A 22,811-nucleotide genomic window follows, 5' to 3' on the forward strand; every position below is an offset into this window, starting at 1 on the left:
TATTATTAATACACTATAAAATATGTATTTCAACAATATGATTTGATGCTGTATTGAAGTGTTTCAATAATATCTAGTAGGCTGAAATATCTGTCAGTTTTTGGGTTCCCAATATGTAAGTTATGTAATATGTTTTTCATGGTAAGATCCATGCTCCGAGTTAAGTGATAAGTTGTGTCGGTTTTTTGTTCCGAACAAATATCTCTGTAACCATAGGCATGTATGCATACAGGTATGCTAGCGGTTCCGTAGGGGCGCACAATAGCGCATGCACAATCACCTATCACCCGCACCCTTATCACAGTTAACGGTCTTCTGAACGCAAACCCTGAGTGTTAGTTGTTCACAGATAAATGGATGGGAATAATTTCAGAATGCCTTTTTTTTATGTAAATAAGGGACGAGACGAGCAGGACGTTCAGCTGATGGTAATTGATACGCCCTGCCCATTTCAATGCAGTGCCGCTCAGAATTATTAAAAAACCCAAAAATTCTGAGCGGCTCTACAACTGTGCTTGTCACCTTGAGACATAAAATGTTATGACTCATTTGCCCAGTAATTTCACTAGCTACGGCCCCTTGAGACCGAAACAGTAATGCTTACACATTACTGCTTCACGTTAGAAATAGGCGCCGTTGTGTGTTACCCATAATCTAGCTGGCATCCTGTGCAAAAGAGCCTCCCACTGGTAAAATATATGCCTGAAGTACTGTGAGCGAGATAATGTCAGAATTAATAATTCTGTAATTATTGTAATTGGTGTAAACCATTTTAATTAATGTATAATAAATGTATACAATAAGTAGTTTGTCCAATCTACAAAAGCCCACAGGTGCTTTGAATTTCGAGACTTAACAACAAATGTAGGACTCACTGATACAGACATATTTAAATTTTATTTATGATGTTATACTTCTTTATTTATTTATGTATTAATTAAAATTATATCTGACTGTAATATTATGACATTCAAGTGGGCCATAGTAGCCAAATAAAGAATTTCAAATTTAGGTGTGAATTTATTTAAAACTACCTATAAATACTGCTGGTACTTAAAGAGGCATTTCCATGACTCGTTTGAAAACTCTCATTTGAGTCTGACAGCCACTTAAGCCTTTATATAGGTAAAATGGTAGATTCATACATTCTAAATTATCTTAGATATTGGATGGACATTAGAAGTAAATATAGAAGAAAGTAGGTATTTAATATAAGGACTGGGAGTTTCTTATGGAAAATGAGGACAAAATAGTGTATGAGTTGCCTGGTGTTAAGTGATCACCACCATCCACATTCTCTTGCAACACTAGAGGAATCACAATAGTGTTGCCGGACTTTATGGTATGTGTACGCCATCTTAGCGGAACTTTTTAAGAAAAAAAGCAATTCAATTGTATGACACATGCAGTTCAGTAACGACACGTTTATATAATTATAGCTGTCATCTGTATTGACAGATGACATAATCTTGTAAAAAACGGTGATAGCCAAAATCCACTACATTTAAAGCAATTGTTTGTTTTCAAACTTAGCCGGATTATACTTTGTAGCCCTAATATTGTAAGTACTATTTCAAACTTATCTCAAATCACTGCATGTTTCATACTAAACTAAATTCAAATTTTACTTAGTTCCACTCCTCTTTTGTGTAGTGTTTATGTACTCTGTGGTGTACGCGCTTTTTTAGAAGGCACCCATGTCATTTTGTCCCGGAAACACCGCACAAGGAAGCTCATTCCACACTTTGTTGTATGTGGAAGAAAGTTTAGTTTAAGAGAGTTTACCAAGACATTTATTTCTCCTTCAACCATTATAAATAACTATATTACTAGCAAAGTCTGTGTGAGAGACTAACATAAGACTCACATAATTCTTATAACAATAAACACTTATATCACTTAAAATCTTATGGTATTGATGTCTTCTTATATACTTAACATTATAATATATTAACATAGATATTTTTTACAATTCGAAGGGGAGAAACTTTAAACATTATTCAATATCAAACTCTTCACCTGCTTGTCAAACTTCCTGTAATCAAAAGAATTATTTGAGGGTTTGTCAAATGGAAGAGAAGATAGACAAAAATATTAATAGTATAATCTTAGATTAAGGATTGGTCTCCACTGCACTCCAACTAGATAACGCAGGCGTAGTCGCAAATTTCGGCAACTAATACTACGCCTAAGTGGGTGTACTGGAGCCAGTCTCAGTGCCACATGTTCTGTTAAACTTTCCTAATAATTGAAACTAAAATGCCGGGTGGAGTAGTAAAACTTTGATAAAAGAATACAACAATAAATAAGAAAGATACTGGTATCAAATATGATCAGTAAGTATTTTGTATTTGATTAATTTAAATGAAAAATAACACGACAATATGTTACAAAATTTCAAAGATGCCATTGAGTGTCAAGATGCCACGCACGCAAGTATCTAATAGTTACTTGTTCTTAGGTACTGCGGTATCTAGTTACAACACAGCGGGGCCCAATCCTTGAATCTATATATATAAAAATGAATTGCTGTTCGTTAGTCTCGCTAAAACTCGAGAACGGCTGGACCGATCTGGCTAATTTTGGTCTTGAATTATTTGTGGAAGTCCAGAGAAGGTTTAAAAGGTGAATAAATAGGAAAATGCTGCTAAATTAAATAAAAAACAACAAATTTGTTTTTCCTTTGATGTGTCCATGCATAATTTCTATGAGAGAATTTATTGACGCACGGTTTGACAGTTCTGCTGTGAAACAATTTCATTACGACAGCAGGGTGCATATTTTACGAAGTAATTTTTGATTTTATTATATATTAATGACAAAATTATATAAAAACATTATTTTATTTATTATATTCAGAACAACGTCTGTCGGGTCAGCTAGTCTAAGATAATAATACTGGTACTATAGCACATACTATTGCTCTACGCTTTGCCGAATGAATAAGGATGCCGGCAAAAAACACGTTTGATAAAATGCTTTTCATCAAGCCTATGAAAAATAATATTTCTGATTAATTGCAGAAACAAAATTTATGAACGATGCGGGACTCGAACCCGCGACCGCTCTTTCCACTGAGCCAACCGTTCGAGTGACGTATTATGGATAAATATTGTATGTCTTGTTCAACTCTAAGGTTGTGGCTTCATCTACATTCTACAGGATCTACTTTACAGTTGATAACCTGCTCAATCCTAATATTTGCATTTATATTAGGAAATTGACTTAAGGTGTCGCTCTTTCAAATTGTCTTTGATTTGAAAGAGCGACTTTATGTATAATTAATCCCAGAAGTGAGAAGGGTTAGCCTTTGCAAAAAGTAGGGATTGTATAAATACACTCCGGAGGCAAATCATTATCACCTAACGACATTTTGGTATCAATGTAACGTAAATTGACGTAAATGCAAGAAAGACGAAAGTGATGGTCTTTGATAAGGGTGACAGTTTGACTGAGTGTTAATTGCGATTGAAGATGAGAGGGTAGAACAAGTCACAAAATTTGTATATTTGGGTGGCATATTTACAAGAGACGGAAGACGTGAAGGAGATATTGAAAGGAGAGTCTCTGCGAGAAACTGTGTGAATGGAGCGCTGCATGCCTTTATAAACAGCCAGGCTGTGCCAAGAGGCGCAAATGGTGTTTCATAACGGAGTGTTTGTCACCACGGAAGTGAGAGTTGGGTATTATGTGTTGGGTGAGAGTAATTGATAGAATTCTGAATGCGGTAATAAGAGCGCGCTGTGATCTGAAAGAAGATGTCGTGACAAGGATTGATAAAGGAATGCTGAAATGTTTTGGACACATCGAGCGAATGAGTGAAGAAATAATGGCAAATCAAATATATAAAGCAAATGGGAGTGGGCAAGTCGGTCGCGAGAGATCTCGTAAGACTTCGTCGACCAGATTGGGACGTCTTGAAAAAAGGAAAGGTCTAAAGTACCCGGAACCGCCGAGCATGCATGAAAAGAATAAATAATGTAGATGGAGAGCGTGAGGTATGTAAGGGTTAAAGGCTGAAGCAATTGGCATACTGTTGTCTCTACCTACCCCGACGGGAAACAGGCGTGAGTATGTGTGTGTAACGCAAGATATTTGAAAGCGTTTAATTAACTAATAACTAATTCTTGGCAACAGCGCCTTTTATGTACTACTTACGGTGCTGGTTGTACAGTTAATTTTTCGCCTGTAGTTAGTAAAAGAAAATAATCTATACAAAATAACCTAAGTGTTTTTGTGAGGTTTGCTTTTAAATTAAGATCTCTTTCACAACTCATCATTATCACCTTAGTGGTTGGTCTTAATCGGAGTTTAATATTCAAGTCGAAGCTTCTCTCGTCATAAAACAAAAAATGCACCGTGAATTCATTGGCCGCATATTGCGATCTATTTCTTCTACGCTACTTACACGCCCGGGACTCTTATTTCCAAATATTTACTTTTTAAATGCGTATGAAAAAACAATAATTGAATGTCAATCATACCTTTAAGATTGTAATAGTTTGACCTTAATTATATATCTATGTATACACAATATAAAGTATGCTTACACAGACGTAATCTGATCACCCGGCAGATGGAAGGGGTTGCAAATAGCATCGGCGTAGAGCGCATGTAATCTCCGCAAGGCGGTCCTCACCTCCGCATCGCGGATATTACTGCCGCTAGGTGATGTGGAACTGGTGACTAATACCAGCTTTATTCGCGTATTAGTTACATACCCATAGCTGAAAAAAAAAGGTGTGTACTTAGTTATAGGTATAATTCTACCTTAATTTTTTAAGTATATGAGGGCAACCGAATATTAATGTCGGCACCAAATTCTACCGCAACACCAGAACTGCCGGCGTTTTGAGAAAAGTGTATGCATTTTTTAATGGTCATGTCAAGTCAATCCATGTCATATCGGCCAGGGATTTGTTTGGCGGAAAGTTCTTTGAAAATCATGGAGAAACTCCTCACATCAGTAAAAGCTTGATTGATACATTTCATTAGCATCAACTCTAATATTAGAATGATGTTCACTAACCCATAACATCAATGATAGCTTTCTATGGCGTTGAGATTATAGACATGAGCAAATATACAACATGGTCGTTCAGGCGAACAAGGCATGGGTGATTTATGACCAACTTCGAAAAGGGAGTAGGTTCTAAATTCGATCAGTATTTTTTTATTATATACACCTTCTTCTTTAGTTTTTAGTATTTGGTCCCATAAAAATTTGAAATAGCTTGGCCCAGGAGTTTTAATTTTATGAAAAATTTGTTGATGATGTTGTTATAGTTTGTATACTGGTTTTTTATGAATTTAATTTAGTTTGATAATGTATTATTATCATTAACCGTTTGCCGATAAGTGGTTCTTAGCCTACCTGCCATTCATAGCTAACAAATGTTCTTCATGATATTTTAGTGTCTCACAAGAACGTGAAAAATTGCGGTCTACGTTGTTTAATGCATGAGGACCTTTGTCGGGCTACCCATAGCTACTTAAAAGAATTACTATTTAATATATTATGACAATATTTTTATTGTCATATATTGCTTATGTTGCTTTTGAAACATACTGTTACAGTTTACCTGATTAGTGACACTAAAAAGTAAAAATAAAATAAAAACTATGTTTAACATTTATATTTAAATAAAAACTATGTTTATGACTTCACAAACTCAAAAGAATTAAATAACTTAATAGAGATTTAATTTAATACCACCTCTTATGCAAATCTTATACCTTTAATTTAATTAAAATACTATTATTTGTATGTGTTACCTATTGATAGTTTTAAAGTTCGAGCCAATCCAAATGTAATAGCAAGTACCTACACTCTCCACAGATTACTTTGAGTGGGATAGCTTCATCTTGAACCAAACAACCCAAGCAGGTAAGCACCGACTGAAACCCTATCAATAGGTAGCACATACAAATAATAGTATTTTATTAAAATCAAAGGTATAAGATTTACATAAGAGGCGTATTAAATTAAATTTCTTCTTCTTTTTCATAGAATATGTTTTCTAAGTAATAAATAATTCCTCACATTTTATGAGTGTCAGTAGAGTAAAGCAGTCCCAGGTACAGGTCTCTCAGATCTGTGTGTGCAGTGCTATTCCCGGAATTTGCATTAATACTGCTACTAGTTGCCAGTCTCTCTTCTAAAGCATCAAGGGCAGTGTGCACCAGCCATTGCCTAGATAGCTCATTGTCTGTACTACAATCATTGCCAATTCCTCCAATATAAAGTGGTGAATTCTAAAAAAAAACATAGGAATATTCACGAAGGTATTTTATATTTTCTTAACAAAGTTTTTGTGCAAACAAAACAAACTATTAATGTAAGTTACAAGTTCTTAAGAAAAAGGGCTTTCTCAACAGTAAAAATATTATGCACTTCCATGCCATCCACAGAAATAGAAAAAAAAAATCAGAAAATAAAGTTTGACCAACGATTTGCTATTGAACCTATTTAAAGTGTATGTGTCTTAATGAAATTATGTTTCTAAGTGAGTAATGTAGACCTGAGTAATTAAAATAATGTTTTAACTAATACATACATCTTTCCCTATTACAGCTACGCATACCGCCATATCCAATGAGTCGCTATAATTTTAATTTATTATAGATTATTACAAGTTACAACAATAAATAATATTTAAATACTGTTTACCCAAAATATTTTGATCGTAGATTTTCTTAATTAATAAATAGCTTTTTACTTTTTTAATATCTAGGTCCTAGGTAGTAGATACCACAGAGCACCCGGCTTTGACTAGATACCAAAGAGAATTAAACTACTACATTCTAGGTAGCTAGGTACCAATAGTAAGCAATTATCATTCGATGACAAAAACGAAGAACAAGAGGTCGAGCGCCGTATTAACACGAGCTGGAAAAAGTTCTGGTCCCTGAAGAAATCCTAAAAGGAGAATTTCCCCTCCACCTAAAGAAAACCGTCTTAGATACCGGTGTTTTACCTACTCTCACATACGGATGCCAAACGTGGACGTATAATACAAAAATTAAAACTAAACTTGTCTCATGTCAGAAAGCAATGGAAAGGAGCGTACTAAAAATAAAAAGAATACATAAAGTAAAATGTGAAGGGATACGACGAAAAACAAAGGTTGTAGTTGCCTTACATTACGCTCTGAAACAGAAGTGGAAGTGGGCTGGACATATAGCAAGATGTAGAGACAATAGATGACCTCAGAGGCAACTATGTGGGAAGGGCCAATAGGAAAAAGGAAAATAGGACGTCCTAGGAAAAGGTGGATAGAAGACATTCAAGCGACAGCAGGACACTTATGGAAAAAGATAGCAATGGACAGAGAGGCATGGAACAAGCTGGAGGAGGCCTATACCCAAGAAGGGGTTCCAATCAATAAGGATAATGACAGTACATAACAACAGTCATTAATACAAATAAAAATTATATATATATATTTTTTCTTATCTATGTAAATAAGGCTAACAATAAGTAATATTTATTATAATAGATGTAATCATAGATATAACTGTAATATAACTGTAAGAATGTAATTTAATTGTAGATTGGAAATAAATAGGTTTTATTATTATTATACCAATAGGTATGTTGGCTAGCACATTCCATGCTTCAAGTTCTGTTTCGTTAATTATTACAAATTTGGAAGTTTTCTTGCACCCTTGCATTATTTCAAGGTAGGTTCTTTAACGAATCGCGTTAAAGATGTACAATACGAGAATTTTTTAATACTATTTGCTATATTAAGAAAGTATATAATATAATAGAGGAAGAACAGAATTCAGAAGGGTTTATATAGATGGAGGGAAAGGGACACGAATAGGAAGTATCTAAAAAGGAAGTTCGGTCATATTTAGGGCAGGAAAAAAATAAATGATCCAGATCTCCAAAATGATATTGGCATTCACATTGTGGACTATCTACAATATGAAACCTTGCAAGGTGGGCCGGACAAGTGGTGTTTCCAAGGCGCATTCTTATCAATAAAGTGGTAATGATTTTATAAGTTCTATGACAGAGAACCATGACTTGTTAGGAAAAATATTTGCCTTTGAATTGCCTACTTTCTGACCAGACTTTATCCCAGGATTCCCTGATATATATACCAGGAAGAGCAGCTAAATCCTGAGAATATATCTGTCACTTTCGATAATGGGAAAAAAGGATTGCGATTGAAGAGAAATCTCAAAAGAACCTGTAAAGCACTCCTGGAATCACTTAAAATTATGCAATTATTAAGTTTCCAAAGCAAAACCTATTCTAATGCTCTGGGAATGCTAAGATATGGTAAAAACTAACGTTCGGCATTTTATTTTTTGTACAATAGGTATTATATTAGGCATAATAAACTCCTACCCGTACAAGATCTTCTGGTTTGAGTTATGACACATCGGTATAAATATGATCCCGATGGTTACCAGGTCTTTGTCGACGCCCCTCTCGGAACGTCCGACCATTGCCTGGTCAGGAGTGTAGTGCCTATCCGACGCCAACGTCGCAGACCACCAGCGACCCGCCGCGTTTGGCACTACAAGTCAGCAGATTGGGATAGGATGCGTTCCTTTTTTGCATCCTACCCTTGGGGCAGGGTTTGTTTCCCTTCGGATGATCCTAGTGCCTGCGCCGTTGCAGTAGCCGATGTGATACTACAGGGTATGGATATTTTTATACCAAACCCTGTAGTACCCATCGGTGGCAGATCACAGCCCTGGCTCGATGCGTCTGTTAAAGCAGCATCTGACTGCAAAAAACAGGCGTATCGAACTTGGGTTGTGGCGCTGGGCACAAAGGATCCGAACTGCACAGTTCTTAAGAGGAAATACAACCGTGCCTCCAGATTTTTTAAGCGGCAAATCGCCCGTGCAAAGTCAAAACACGTCGTCAAAATCGGCGAGCAGCTTTCCAGTTACCCGACCGGAACACGCAAGTTCTGGTCGTTGTCGAAAGCTGCTCTTGGTAACTTCAGCCAGCCGTCCATGCCGCCGTTGCACATGAGGAATGACACCCTGGCCCATACGGCAATAGAGAAAGCCGATCTCTTGTGCACTCTTTTCGCCTCCAACTCGACTCTTGACGACAACGGAAAAACACCGCCGACCATCCCGTGGTGTCAGAGCTCTATGCCTGAAGTACAGTTCAGACAGAAAACTGTTAGGCGAGCTCTGTTTTCGTTGGACGTCAGAAAGTCGAGCGGGCCGGATGGCATTTCTCCAATCGTGCTTAGAACGTGTGCCCCTGAGTTGACGCCGGTGCTAACGCGTTTATTCCGGCACTCTTATTCTAAAGGCGTAGTCCCTGACTCATGGAAGTCAGCCCTTGTCCATCCGATCCAAAAAAAGGAGACAGTTCGGATCCGGCAAACTACAGGCCTATTGCTATTACCTCCCTGCTTTCCAAAATCATGGAGAGCATAATTAGCCGTCAGCTCTTGGTATATCTAGAGGGTCACCAGTTGATCAACGACCGACAATACGGGTTTCACCATGGTCGGTCGGCAGGTGATCTTCTGGTATACCTAACACATAGATGGGCAGCGGCTATTGAAAGCAAGGGGGAAGGCCTGGCAGTTAGCCTGGATATAGCGAAGGCCTTTGATCGTGTATGGCACAAGGCGCTCCTATCCAAACTTCCATCATTTGGGCTTCCCGAGAGCTTGTGCAAGTGGACCTCCAGCTTCCTCACTGGGTGCAGCATACAGGTCGTTGTCGACGGATATTGCTCGAACCCGAAGCCCGTGAATGCTGGAGTGCCCCAAGGCTGTGTGCTGTCTCCCACGCTGTTTCTTCTGCATATCAATGATATGTTGGACACCTCCAACATTCATTGCTATGCAGACGATAGCACTGGTGATGCCGTATACACTGGCCATGCAGGTCTCTCTCGGGAAATCGTCGACCAGTGCCGGGAGAAACTTGTGTCTTCTATCGAGTCCTCTCTTGAGAAGGTCGCGGAATGGGGTAAATTGAACCTTGTGCAATTTAACCCCCAGAAGACTCAAGTTTGCGCGTTTACCACAAAAAAAAAAACCCATTTGTCGTATCACCGCTCTTCGAGAACACTTCTCTTAAAGCCGCGCCTAGTATCGGAATACTGGGTCTCGAAATCTCGAGCGATTGCCAATTTCGTGGTCATTTGGAAGGCAAAGCCAAATTGGCTCCAAAAAAACTGGGCGTCATTAATAGAGCTCGGCAATACTTCAAGCCGGCCCACATACTAGCGCTCTACAAAGCGCAGGTCCGGCCACACATGGAGTATTGCTGTCATTTCTGGTCTGGCGCACCCCAGTATCAGCTCGATCCATTTGACCGCGTGCAACGCAGAGCAGCTCGAATTGTCGGGGACCCAGTGCTCTGTGAACGGCTGGATCACTTGGCGTTGCGTAGAGACGTCGCTTCATTGTGTGTCTTCTACCGCATTTATCACGGGGAGTGCTCCGAAGAGCTGTTTAACCTGATTCCTGCCGCCGAATTCCACCTTCGCACGACACGCCACAAGTTAGGATATCATCCTCACCATCTGGATGTGTGGCGGTCCTCCACAGTGCGGTTTTCAAGGAGCTTTCTTCCACGTACTACAAAGCTGTGGAATGAGCTTCCTTGTGCGGTGTTTCAGGGACGATACGACATGGGTACCTTCAAAAAAAGCGCGTACACCTTCCTTAAAGGCCGGCAACGCTCCTGTGATTCCTCCGGTGTTGCAAGAGATTGTGGGCGGTGGTGATCACTTAACAACAGGTGACCCGTACGCTCGTTTGTCCTCCTATTCCATAAAAAAAAATAAAAAAAAAATATATGATGCCAACCTTAAATAAATCAAGCTTTGGAGATCGATGCGTCGAGTAGTAAATCAATTTATACCTCAAATATTTATTGCCTAAATAGGGGAATGGCTTGTTATTCCAATAACTTGATGGTTCAATGAGATCAGTGAAAGTATGTAATTTGGTTATCAAAGGGCTATTTGAAAATTGTATAACATGAAAAAATAGATGATCAGACAAGAACTGGCGCGATAAATGAAGCGGGGTTTCGATACACTTGTATTGCATTCAAAGGACTAGATTTCATAGCTACAGGTAATATTCTCTTAGCTTTTGATTGGATGGAATCTAGTATTCTTAGACCTGCTAAATTACAGGACTCTAACAAGAAGGTTCCGTAATCAGGGATACTCCGTATTGTAGCATTGTAAAGTAGCTTCAGGGAAAACGAATTTGCACCCCACCAAACACCGGATAGGCATCTCATTAAATTAAGAAGCTTTTCACATTTAGTAACTAACATCTAGTAAGTAACACGTATTCTCAATGAGCCATGCCTGTCAGTTTTGAAATTAAAAACTACTCCCAAAAACCTCAAATGGTTGTTAGTTGGTATTCGACGATTACCGTAATATTATATGAAAATTGGAAGATGTAAGAGTTGACACGTGAAAAGAACTACCGAACTTTTAATAAGTAAAATGAGACCTGAGATCGCTTTCACCCATCCAAAGTTTTACATAATCGAATGAATTTGATATTCGGCTACATAATGAACTAATTGTACATACATAATGAACACCTGTGGCATATAGTATTAAATCATCAGCATATCGAAGCAAGTATGTTAATATAGCTTGGAAGTGAAGATTCCAAGCTATAGTATATAGGTTAAAAAGTTACTGAGTACAGATCCTTGTAAAGTCCACACAAGTCTACTTTGGCCCTAGTTTATAATAAAGTTATTCATAATTACCGGGATAGCAAGTTTATTCATTTTATATTGAAGGATATGGAGATTGGAATTGGATATTTTCATATAAGCTGATTGCAAGTCTTAAAACAATGCAATGGCTGATTCATTACTTGTCAAAATCGTGGGATACGATTTTCAATAATCCATTAGAGAAGACTTTTAATCAAATTATCAGCAACTTTAGCAATTACAGGTGAAATGCTATAGGGCGATATAATGATGCTAGAATCAGTGACTTATCTTTTTTAAGAATGTGTATAATATTATTGCGATTTCCAAGAAGGCGGAACATTGCCCGATACAATTATTCTATTATATCAAATCTACGTAATACAGATGAGAAGATTTACTTTTGCTAAAATTTACATCCACTACTATGTGTAGAATATTCTTTCGAATGTTGTGGTTTAAGAATACCAAAGCACAAATTAATTGTAATATGTCTATACAGGACGCCGAATTCGAACGTTGCGGAATTTTTGAATAAGCTTGATTTACTTTTACACAAATTAAGATATTGGGAGACCAGTAATATTGTGATTGTTGGTGATTTTAATATCGACACTCTAAAAAATACTAAAACGAATCTGGAGTTTACAAATTTATTGCGAAATTATAATTTTTTTAAACATATTAATGAACCGACTCGGCAAAAATCCTGTATTGACCTCTTTGTTAGTAATATAGAAAATGCCACAGGGGAGATTCGTCAGTTAGGCCTATCGGATCATGACACAGCACAATTCTTAGTAGTACCGACAAAAATAAATAATTCAACACCGTCGTATAAGTTAATTTTCAAAAGAGATTTATGTAATCAAAACATAAACAAATTTAAGGACTGTATAAAAAGTCTTAACTGGATAGACGTGTATGATGCCCAGAAATTGGACGAATCTTTTGATGAATTTTACAATACATTAATCATATTTTATAAATTATGTTTTCCTCTTCTTAAGTATAAAATTAATGTTTCAAATTCAAAAATAAAATGGTTGTCCAGAGGTATAAAAAAATCATGTGCAACAAAAAGAAAATTAAGGTATCAATATTATAAGAATAAAATACCTGCCAACAAAAACAAATTTAATAATTATTCAAAGATTCTCAACAAGTGTATAGACCTAGCTCAGAGAAGTAGTAACAACAAATATATACTTTACTCGAAAAATAAATGCAAAGCGTCGTGGAATGTGATTAAAAATAAAACTAACTCTAATGTAGGAAGTATCGATGAAATTAAATATGAAAATAAAATTATAAATAATCCAACTCAGATTGCTACTATTTTTAATAATTATTTTATAAATACAGTCACACAAAGTCAAAGTCAAAATGTAAAAAATAAAAAACCTACATATAAATTAAAACATAACAATTCAAATATTTTCTTAATGCCAACTGATGAAATGGAGATAATAACCGTTATTAAGTCACTTAATAATTCAAATTCCACGGGCTGCGATGAAATAGCAACAAAGGTAATAAAGGAATGTGCAAAGGAACTAGCTCCAGTCCTAGCCTACTTAATAAATCTATCTTTTGAAGAAGGTACTTTCCCATCAAATTTAAAAAAGGCAAAAGTAACACCTTTACTCAAAGCGGGTGATAAAAAGGATATTAACAACTATCGACCAATCACACTCATTCCTGTTATCTCAAAAATTTTTGAAAAGATACTGCACAAGCGATTAACATCTTTTTTAACTAAACATAATATCATTTTGGAGGAACAAAATGGTTTCCAAAAAGGAAAATCAACAACTTTAGCGTGTTTTTCGCTAATAAAAGAAATATCGGAATGCATGGATACAAAAATTCCAGTAACATCAGTATTTTTTGATATGAGCAAAGCTTTTGACAATGTTTGTCATGAAAAACTATTAGATAAATGCGCTCAATATGGTATTCGAGGTCTAGCAAATGACTGGCTTAAAAGTTATCTTTCAAACCGTACTCAATACGTTGAAATTGCTAAATTAAATAATAAACAAGAAGTAATACCTTATCGATCAGAACTTAGACTTAAAACAAAAGGTGTACCACAAGGAAGTATATTGGGTCCACTTCTATTCATAATCTACATAAACGACTTACCTAGCATTACTACTAATAACTGTACTCTTTTTGCTGATGACATCTCTATTGTAATTAAATGTAACAATGAATTGACATATGATATAGAAATTAATAAAACAATAAAGGACACAATTGAATGGCTTACTGAAAATAACCTGACTGTAAATATAAAAAAAACAATGTATATGCAGTATTATAATAAGAATGGGAAAGGAAAAGATATTAATGTTAATTATCATAATGAGAATATTAAAGAAGCACAACTTGTCAATTTTCTTGGTATTTCTTTAGACAGCAACTTGTCCTTCAAGTCACATGTTGACAAAATTAGCAAAAAAATTAACCAACATGTATTTGTCCTCAAACGCGTATCAAAAACAATAGGTGAAAAAACAGCGCTAATGGCATATCATGCATTCGTGGTTTCAGCTTTAAGATATGGATTGGTCATATGGGGCAACTCGGTGAGCATAGGGCATTTATTTATTGGACAGAAGAAGTGTATCAGGGCGGTTTGTGGAGCCGGCCCCCTAGATTCTTGTCGACCGCTATTTAAAAAATTGAAAATTCTATCGCTGCCATGCCTATACATTTATGAAATAAGCCTATTTGTTCAAAAACATATGTGTGATTTCTATACAAAAAAAAGCCAGAAGGTTTTAAATACAAGGTATCCAAATAAACTCATAATGCCCTTCTGTAGAACTGCATCTTTTAGTAGAAATTGTTTCAGCATGTCTGTGAATATATATAATAAATTGCCCAATGAATTGAAAGATTTACCGTTCAAAGTTTTTAAAAGAAGACTGCATCAGTGGTTAACAAATAAGTGCTTCTATAGTTTAAATGAATTTTTCAATACAAAATGAATTAGTCTATTTGATAATAATATATGTAAATTAATATACTTTTATGACATTGAATTTGTTAATATTATACATAGGTACTAAATGAATTATTAAGTTATTTACGTCTCATATTATAATATTATATAAGTATTAAAATTTCATTTTATAAATATTATTGATATCATTGTGAAATCCGACATGTTTCAATATAACAGTACGATTAGTGTTTAGACAATTTTGTAACATATTTTGCATGTCAATTGACGAAACATATTGGATTATCCATTATATTGTTAACACCTTAAGTACAATGTTTCCTGCAAATAAATTTCATTTCATTTCATTTCATTTCATTTCATTTCATTTCTCTATGCTGAATAGCTCGATAATTGCTGGTTATTTTACTGTAGTTGGCTGACAAGTGACATTTGACAGACTGACTGTGCGAATTTCTGATACGTACCTTCAAGTTACTTAGATATGTTGTTATGAAATCACAATTTTCAAAACAATAACTAAGTGAGAAAGATAAAAGAATATAAACATTTTATATTTTTACTAGTATATTTGACTAATAATAGTCTTTATATTTTACGCGTTTCTTTCCGCATTTGATAAAAATCAAAGCTCAAACTTGAAATCAAAATGATAGAAAGTGATGAAAGTGATTTAGAGTATGAAGTTGATGAAAAGGGCCAAAATGTACTCGTGAAGTCCATGGAATCTTCACAAAGAGCTTATATTAGGTTTACAAACCGCACATCACGTCCTGTCGACGTTTGGTGGCGGGATTTCCGTGGGGTCAAGATACATTATGTGCGCATCGACTCTGGCGATCATTATGACGTAAATTCATTTATCACGCACCCATGGGAGTTCACTGATGTTGCTACAAAGGAGAGGTATGTTATTAATAACAATCCTATCTATCGTCCACCCAGAAATATTGGTGGGATGACGTTTAGAACAAATTGGAACATAACTATTGGAGTTCGTAGTTTAAAGATGACCGCGCTCTTGGTTTTGGCAATTCATTTACAAGATTCAGATGCGGTCAATGTACTAGGACTGCCAAGAACCCTTGCAAGGGAACTGCAGTGTCTCACTGCCATGTTCCATCCTCCTAGGCCTATTGTCCAGCCGGAAGGTTCCCCCGTGCATCATAGAACAAGCAGTCGGAGGGACTGACGACAGCTTGTGTTTACTATTGTAGTTATGATGATATTTATGTACTTACTGTGGTGTTACTTTAGTTATCTAGTGAAAAGGGTGCTGAGGGGCTTAAAAATACATTAAGATATTATAGATTAAGAACTTGTTATGTCTAAATGAATGTTAAATATAACATCAGAAATATAAATAATTCATATTTTGTTTGTATTTTATAATATTGTATTTGTATCACTTTTGTTCATTTACATTTATTTTGTTAAAAATTAAAATGTTAAAATATTTTATATTAAAAATATAATATAATTACTATGAGCCTCTATATTTATCTTTAATAGTTAATGGCTTTTAAACCGTCAACAACTGTCATTTTAAAGTGAATGTACAGAAGTACTCCCCTGTTTTATGTTCTTGTTTTTTGAAACCATCTAACCCAGTGGCTTGGCTGTTACCTTTACTTGTATGTTTCAAGGTATAGATATGATAACTAAACCTGGAATGTTCACATAGCTCACATAAATACAATTTTATCATACAACAGGAGAGTATAATTTGTTTTTATTATATTATGAAGATTGTAGTTATGTACATAAATTATTGGTAATGTATACAATTTTATCCTGTTGGTTGGCCAGTATGCATTCCCAGATTGCATTAGTGAGAGTTACATCCTTGAGCAAAAATGGAAAGGTTTTACTTAATTGATATTTGTCCTGTAAGGTAATACTATTAAGCAAGTAAGTGATAATTGTTAATTCTATTTTATAGAGTAAAGGAGAATACAAAATTTATGGGACTTGTTCTAAATTTTCATCACCAACTTCACCTATGTAGCTAAATAGTCAATTATATAAGTAGTAATACTCACTTACCACTAAAGGGCCTTCAAAATATTGCAATTAAAAGGTGTAAAAATATTATTAGTTATATTATAATCTATCAGTTAATATTTTTGTGCACTTTCACTTTGTCGTATTTAAAAGTCTGAAAATTTTGCATGGTAAATATATTCTGTCAACCACCCAATCAACTTTATTATACTTTGCTTTGGACCAAATAAGAAAGGTCAATGGAGGTCAAAACAGGAGATATTGGTGGCCATGGGATGTCCACAAATTGCCAAGGTCACAAATGAAGAGTCAATATCTATGTCCAGTATAGAATAGCCAAGAGTTGTGAGTAAATAAACATTCAAAATAACATAATTTTCTCCAAGTATCTGTATGGCTATGCAAAAGAGACAAAATCATGTAGCCTTTCTACTAGTCCTGTTCTGTGGTGCTTAGTAAGTAAAAAAAACATGATATATGTTACGTAGAAATAAGTAATGAAATGTGTTGAAATATTATTTACAAGGTCATGACTCCATTAGCATTATAATATTTTTTTTTCTGTCCTCATAACACTGACTGCATCTTTCATAAACTATTTGAAAACAAATGTCTCATCAGGTGGAAATTTAGACCACACTTGGGGATTCTCCTTTTCCTCCCTTGTTATAGAGAGACTGCACCACTCGCTTTACTCTAACTGGAAGGTACTGATTTATAAGACCTTATTGTAAAATAGATTAAGTATAATTTCCAATGTAGTTGTAAGTAATTATAAACAAATTTTAGGTGTCTAATGGGTGTACTTACATTATTATGCCATACATCTTACATATATCTATATGCATTATACATTATATATAAGACTGAAAATTATATTGTTCTAATATTAATTATAGTATTGCCACTAAATGATGAATAATTATATTTAATTCTTAACACTATTAAGCCCATTGTGGCTTACCACAGAAATTTAAATAACATAATAATAATAGAAATGCTATAAGTGTTAGTTGTTTTATGAATGCTTAAATATATTATATTTTTATTCATTGTTAACAAGAATTTGTGATTATAATATGCTTTTATGTTTTTAATCAGATATTTTATTTAGTTTGAATGTGGAATACACTCGATTAAATATGTTATGTGTATATAAGGATTCAAACAGTTGTAGGTGTAGAAATCAAACTCAAATTTAATTTTTCTATTAAAGATGTATCTTTTTTTTTATTTTTTTTTTTTTCAAAAAATGCTTGGGCTGATCCAAAAGCATTGATATTGAAGATGTTAGTTAGTTCGTTTAGCTGGGCTCATTACACACTTAGCCTCTTGATTGGGCCATTGTGCGTTTTTAAAAATACTCCAACCAGCCCAGATCATTCCAGAAGTCTAGCAGTCTTTTTAAGATTCTGCAGGCATCTGGAATTGATGCTGGTGATTGGAGTATTTGTGCTCTTTGTTCAGCTGCACTGCTGTACTCATAAGCAAGTGCAAGCACAGGGGGCTGTCTGTTACACCTATGATAGACAGATGCTTGTTCACCTGTGACTACACCTACAATTGTGCATATATTGTCCCGGTGTAGTCTCATAAGGTTGCGGGTGAACCTCTTTGGGGGCACCGGGACCACATTCTTTGTTTGCCTGCAACCTTTGCTGTTTCTCCATTCTGTTAGGTGCGATTGTTCCGTTTTTCCTCATAGCAATTTTTTTTATTTGGGCCTGAGGTTTCGGTAGTAGTGGCTCAGGTCCATATGCTACGGCTTCGGATCCCCTTTTGGCTAGTTCATCTGCGGCATCATTGCCCAGTGAGTTGCTGTGTCTTTTAATCCATTGCAGAGTGACTCTGTTCTGGTTAACGATGGATTGAAGTGTGTTATGGCATTCCAGTCTAAGGACAGATGTTATGGTGTTGTTTTGCAACACCTGAAGTATGAATGCTTTGTCTGAGATTATCTTTATGTTAAGGTCTCTGACATCTCTAGCTGCTACTGTCTGAGCTGCTCTAGTGATTCCAATACATTGTTTGAAATATTGTGTTAAAGTTGTCTAGTGTTGTTGATAATTTTATATTTAGAGAAAACTCCGGATTCTTCTATATATATTCTGACTTCGTTGATGCCAGAGTTATCATTTGCTTCCACATTAAGTCAAATACATGGTGGCACAGTGTTCTATCCATGGGTGCATCTAGAAGTGGTATTTCCTTCAAGATTCCTTTTAGGACTCTGGAATGAGTGGTTTCTGTGTTTTGTTTCCATAGACCATTTGCTCTTAGTCTTAAGGCAGTTGCCTGTACGACTAAATCTAAGGGTCTAAGATTCAAGAGGTATTCAAGCGCGGATGATGGAGTGGTTCTCATGCACTCAGTAGCCCCTACGGTCGCTAAGCGTTGTAGACTCTGTAGTTTCTATTTTACTGTTATCAGTTGTGTCCTGGGCCACCATACAACTGATCCATGGGTGAAGGAAGTTCTGATGACGGATGTGTATGGCCATAGTACTATCTTTGAGCTGATACCCCATCTTTTGCCTATTAGCCTTTTGCGCTTGTAGAAGCTTGTTTTAGCTTCGATGTGACTCGCCCAGTTTAATTTGTTATCAAGGATGACGCCCAGATATTTCACTTGACTTGACAAGGAGAGTTTGGTGTTAAATAATTTTGGTGGTTGGAGATATATATAAACAAAAACATTTAATTAATTTATTCAGGGAGCATATTTAAGAATAATCATTCTGAAAAATCACGCGAAACATTTAATTAACACCGGTCACTCACTCGGAAAAAATAATAATTATAATATTAGTTTCTTATAAATCTTTTTTTACATGTATGTAAACATACATGTGAAAAAGGATTTCGCTTGAATGTGTTAGAGCAATTAGAAATGCCTCTTGTAGGGCTAAACACGTGTCGAATTTTTTTAAGACTAATATTGGCGGAATTAACACTAAAGAAAACTCAAATCATTTGAATAATCTCATTGTAGTATTCACCACTATCTAAACCGCCCTTTTGCTATTGAAGGAAAACCAAAATTATACTTATTTGAAAAAATATTTATTTTACATGTTTGCAAATAAGTCCAATTTTTTTCAAACTTAACCTTTAAAAACTTATTTTTCTTGGCTTCTCTAAAATATCTCAACAGCGGCCATCACTTCAATATCATCTTCAAAACCCCCAAAGTCACTGAGAGGTTGATCTGGCAAATAGAGTAGATGTTCAAATCCTGTGTCTTTAATTGCTTAAGAAGTTATATTATCATTGCATAAATCACTTCTGCCATGACCAAGATCCATGCAATTGGATCGAAATATTGGCTATAAATAAATAAACTTTATATCAGGACTATCCGTAATAATAATAACTATCTTAAAATTTCACGATGCTAAAGATCTCATGAAACGGGAGTTGTCTTGATGAAATAGGACTCCGGCGAGTAGTTTGCCGCGTTACTTTTCCCCCTACTATGCTTTGACTACTATGAAAATAAACTCATAATTCGTAAAGAAACTTTTTGATAGAAGCTAGTATTACCTACCTTTTCCATAACATTATTTTTGTCATAAAATTAACCTTGATAATGTCATAACCTTGAAAACTAATGCCTCTAATCTAAGATTGGAAATGACGAAATGTGGTTTCTCTGTCGGTTGTCATCACAAACAATAAACGTGAATAATTTTTATTTAATAACGTTATTAATTACTCGAAAACTGTTCAACGCTTCTCCAATAACCGTAATCAACATTGTTTTTGCCAACATTTTATGCAAAACTATTCGGTGATCATTTTCTGGGGTTTGACTGCTAAGCCTGGGTTTTCCTATGATTAGTTATCCAATTGTTGTGAGCCTTCTCGAGTGTAAATTCCGCTAGGATTCCTCTTCCACCAATTTGACACGTGTTTCGCCTCTACACGAGGCATCCTCAGGAGAGGTTAACTGAAATTGTGAATTTGGCGACAATTTGGATGTCCGCAAAATAACGCGTAATTCAATATTTGTTTGGTGACAAGTTCTCAATTAGTGCCTTCATTTTCTAAATATTCCCCTATAATAATTCCTTCAGCATCCCAAAAAACGGATGTTAAAACATTTACTTCTGAACTTAACACTTTGAATTTCATCAGCTTATCACACTACCAAGTTACCTCATAGCTATATGCCTGACTGAAGCAGGGTAGGTCGGTTAATGTTCCCACCCAATCGTCGTGTAGGTAGATATTTTTTATACAGAGGTATATTAATGAAAGCTCTAATTTAGTTTTTCTCCATCTTGATGTTCTTTGTTGGACCATTCGTATGTATCTCCATGAATGTATCCAACTTGTGGCCCATTTATATGATTGTTTTTGACCTAGTAAGTCTATGAGGTAGCAAAAAGTTTTGGATCACCCTCAGTATAAGTGTACGTATCCTAACTTGTAATCTATATAGAAAGGGATTCTAATTACTAAATACATAATATAAAAATGCATTTTATTATTTTTTCGGTTGTAATTTATACCAAAGATTAATTATATTTTTTTAATATTACTTGTATGTATGTAATATTATATTGTGTCTATGGATGTTGCGGTTTACAATATACATACTGTATATGTTATTATTTAAAATTATAAATGAATTAAGATTTATCTGTGTTATTTTTTTTATGGAATATCAGATGAAAATGCAGGTTAAATTACATAAGAGGTCTTCTTTTTCAATAATTTCTAAATAGTTTGAATTGTATAATTGTTCTACATTATTTTGTAGTTAACTTATATATTTATTGCTATTCAGCAACAGCCGATAGGGTTTTAAAAGGTAAAAGATCTGTTCACTTAGAAAGATAAGGTAGGTATATAACATTTTGTATGTTTCATAAAATATGTGCCATTTATTATTATATAGCTGTATTGTTTATACCGTTTTGTAAGCACTATTAAATGTAAACTAATTTGTAAATAATTTGAGCTGGTTTTATTTAAATATTAATTGTACAATAAACTCGTACGGAAAAGCCGGCGTGAGCAGCGGTGTAGCGCCGCTATGTTTTGCATAGCCACCACAATATGACAGCGGTCCTCAAAGAGATTTTACCACAGATGGGTACTGGCTTTGCTAGACTCACAGAATAACTCCCCACCCGTCCTATTATGTGGGGACACAATACCGCTTATCGCTGAGGACAAAAATAGCAACAACACCCCGCTACACGCTTAATGCGGCCTTTTTTACCTTAAACAGAGCAGCCAGTCTTGTAACGAGATGATGGGCGCAAACGTTCGGAAACCGGATTAGGTTTCCTGATCAGGAATTCAGATTCGACGAGTCTACAGACGTCACGGAAACCTAATCCGGTTTCCAAACGTTTGCGCCCAGGCTAAGGCTGGTTCGGTTCGTAAGAACGGAAAAAACTCAATGACGTTATCCCGAACGCAGCTCTCGCGTACATTTCGGCTGGGCGCAAACGTTCGGAAACCGGATTAGGTTTCCTGATCAGGAATTCGGATTCGGAATTCCGTGAGACTAGCGGAAACGTCCGGTTTTTTTTACGACCAGTACGAAAAGAGACGCTTGTGAAAGCACACGCAAGTATTATCATGGACGACGAAGACGAATTGATTACTATTGCACTTTTACTGGCGGTAAACAAGAAGAAGGGGAATCGTCGTTACTGGGTACGCGCGTTGAATACTCGGAGATTAACAGATAGTCAATTTTATCCCAAAAGAGCAAGATTACGAGAACACCCAGATGAATTGTCCAAATGTTACAGGATGTCAGTGAAATAATTTGATGAGCTTCATAATGGCACACGAGAGAAATTTACATTTGCTACCTACGACAAGTCTACAGACGTCCACTCGCTACAAAGCTCGCGCGAATCTGAATTAAAATTTCCGTGAGTGTGCGGCGGTTGAGCCGAAATGTACGCGAGCGCTGCGTTCGGGATGACGTCATTGAGTTTTTTCCGTTCTTACGAACCGAACGCACCGAACCGAACGTTAGGGTTTTTTCCGTTCGGAAACAATAAGAATAATGTGCGTCTTGTTGAATATTTTGTATGTAATTAGAGCATTCATGTTTCCGAATCTGATTTCCTGATCAGGAAACCTAATCCGGTTTCCGAACGTTTGCGCCCAGCCTT

General features: G+C 35.7%; 2 protein-coding genes across 3 annotated transcripts; one reads left to right on the plus strand and one right to left on the minus strand.

Annotated features, from left to right (window-relative positions):
* Nucleotides 1-881: 881 nt before the first annotated feature.
* Nucleotides 882-6,776, minus strand: LOC126970031 (trafficking protein particle complex subunit 2-like protein). 2 transcript variants are annotated; one of them, XM_050815712.1, is made up of 5 exons: nucleotides 6,671-6,776; nucleotides 6,558-6,603; nucleotides 6,044-6,255; nucleotides 4,551-4,727; nucleotides 882-2,035 (listed from the first exon to the last, which is right to left on the minus strand). In XM_050815712.1, exons 2-5 carry the CDS (start codon nucleotides 6,588-6,590, stop codon nucleotides 1,990-1,992), a joined length of 468 nt encoding a protein of 155 aa, XP_050671669.1. In that variant the 5' UTR covers nucleotides 6,591-6,603; nucleotides 6,671-6,776; the 3' UTR covers nucleotides 882-1,989. The 2 variants fall into 2 exon arrangements, with proteins under 2 accessions (XP_050671669.1, XP_050671670.1); XM_050815713.1 differs by having other exon boundaries at nucleotides 6,721-6,739.
* Nucleotides 6,777-15,123: 8,347 nt separating this feature from the next.
* On the plus strand, nucleotides 15,124-21,628 carry LOC126970028 (von Hippel-Lindau tumor suppressor homolog). Its single transcript, XM_050815710.1, has one exon. It carries the CDS (start codon nucleotides 15,315-15,317, stop codon nucleotides 15,855-15,857), a length of 543 nt encoding a protein of 180 aa, XP_050671667.1. The 5' UTR covers nucleotides 15,124-15,314; the 3' UTR covers nucleotides 15,858-21,628.
* Nucleotides 21,629-22,811: the final 1,183 nt, after the last annotated feature.

The sequence above is a fragment of the Leptidea sinapis genome, chromosome 19 (assembly GCF_905404315.1).
Source record: "Leptidea sinapis chromosome 19, ilLepSina1.1, whole genome shotgun sequence".
In the NCBI taxonomy this organism is placed as follows: Eukaryota; Metazoa; Arthropoda; class Insecta; order Lepidoptera; family Pieridae; genus Leptidea; species Leptidea sinapis.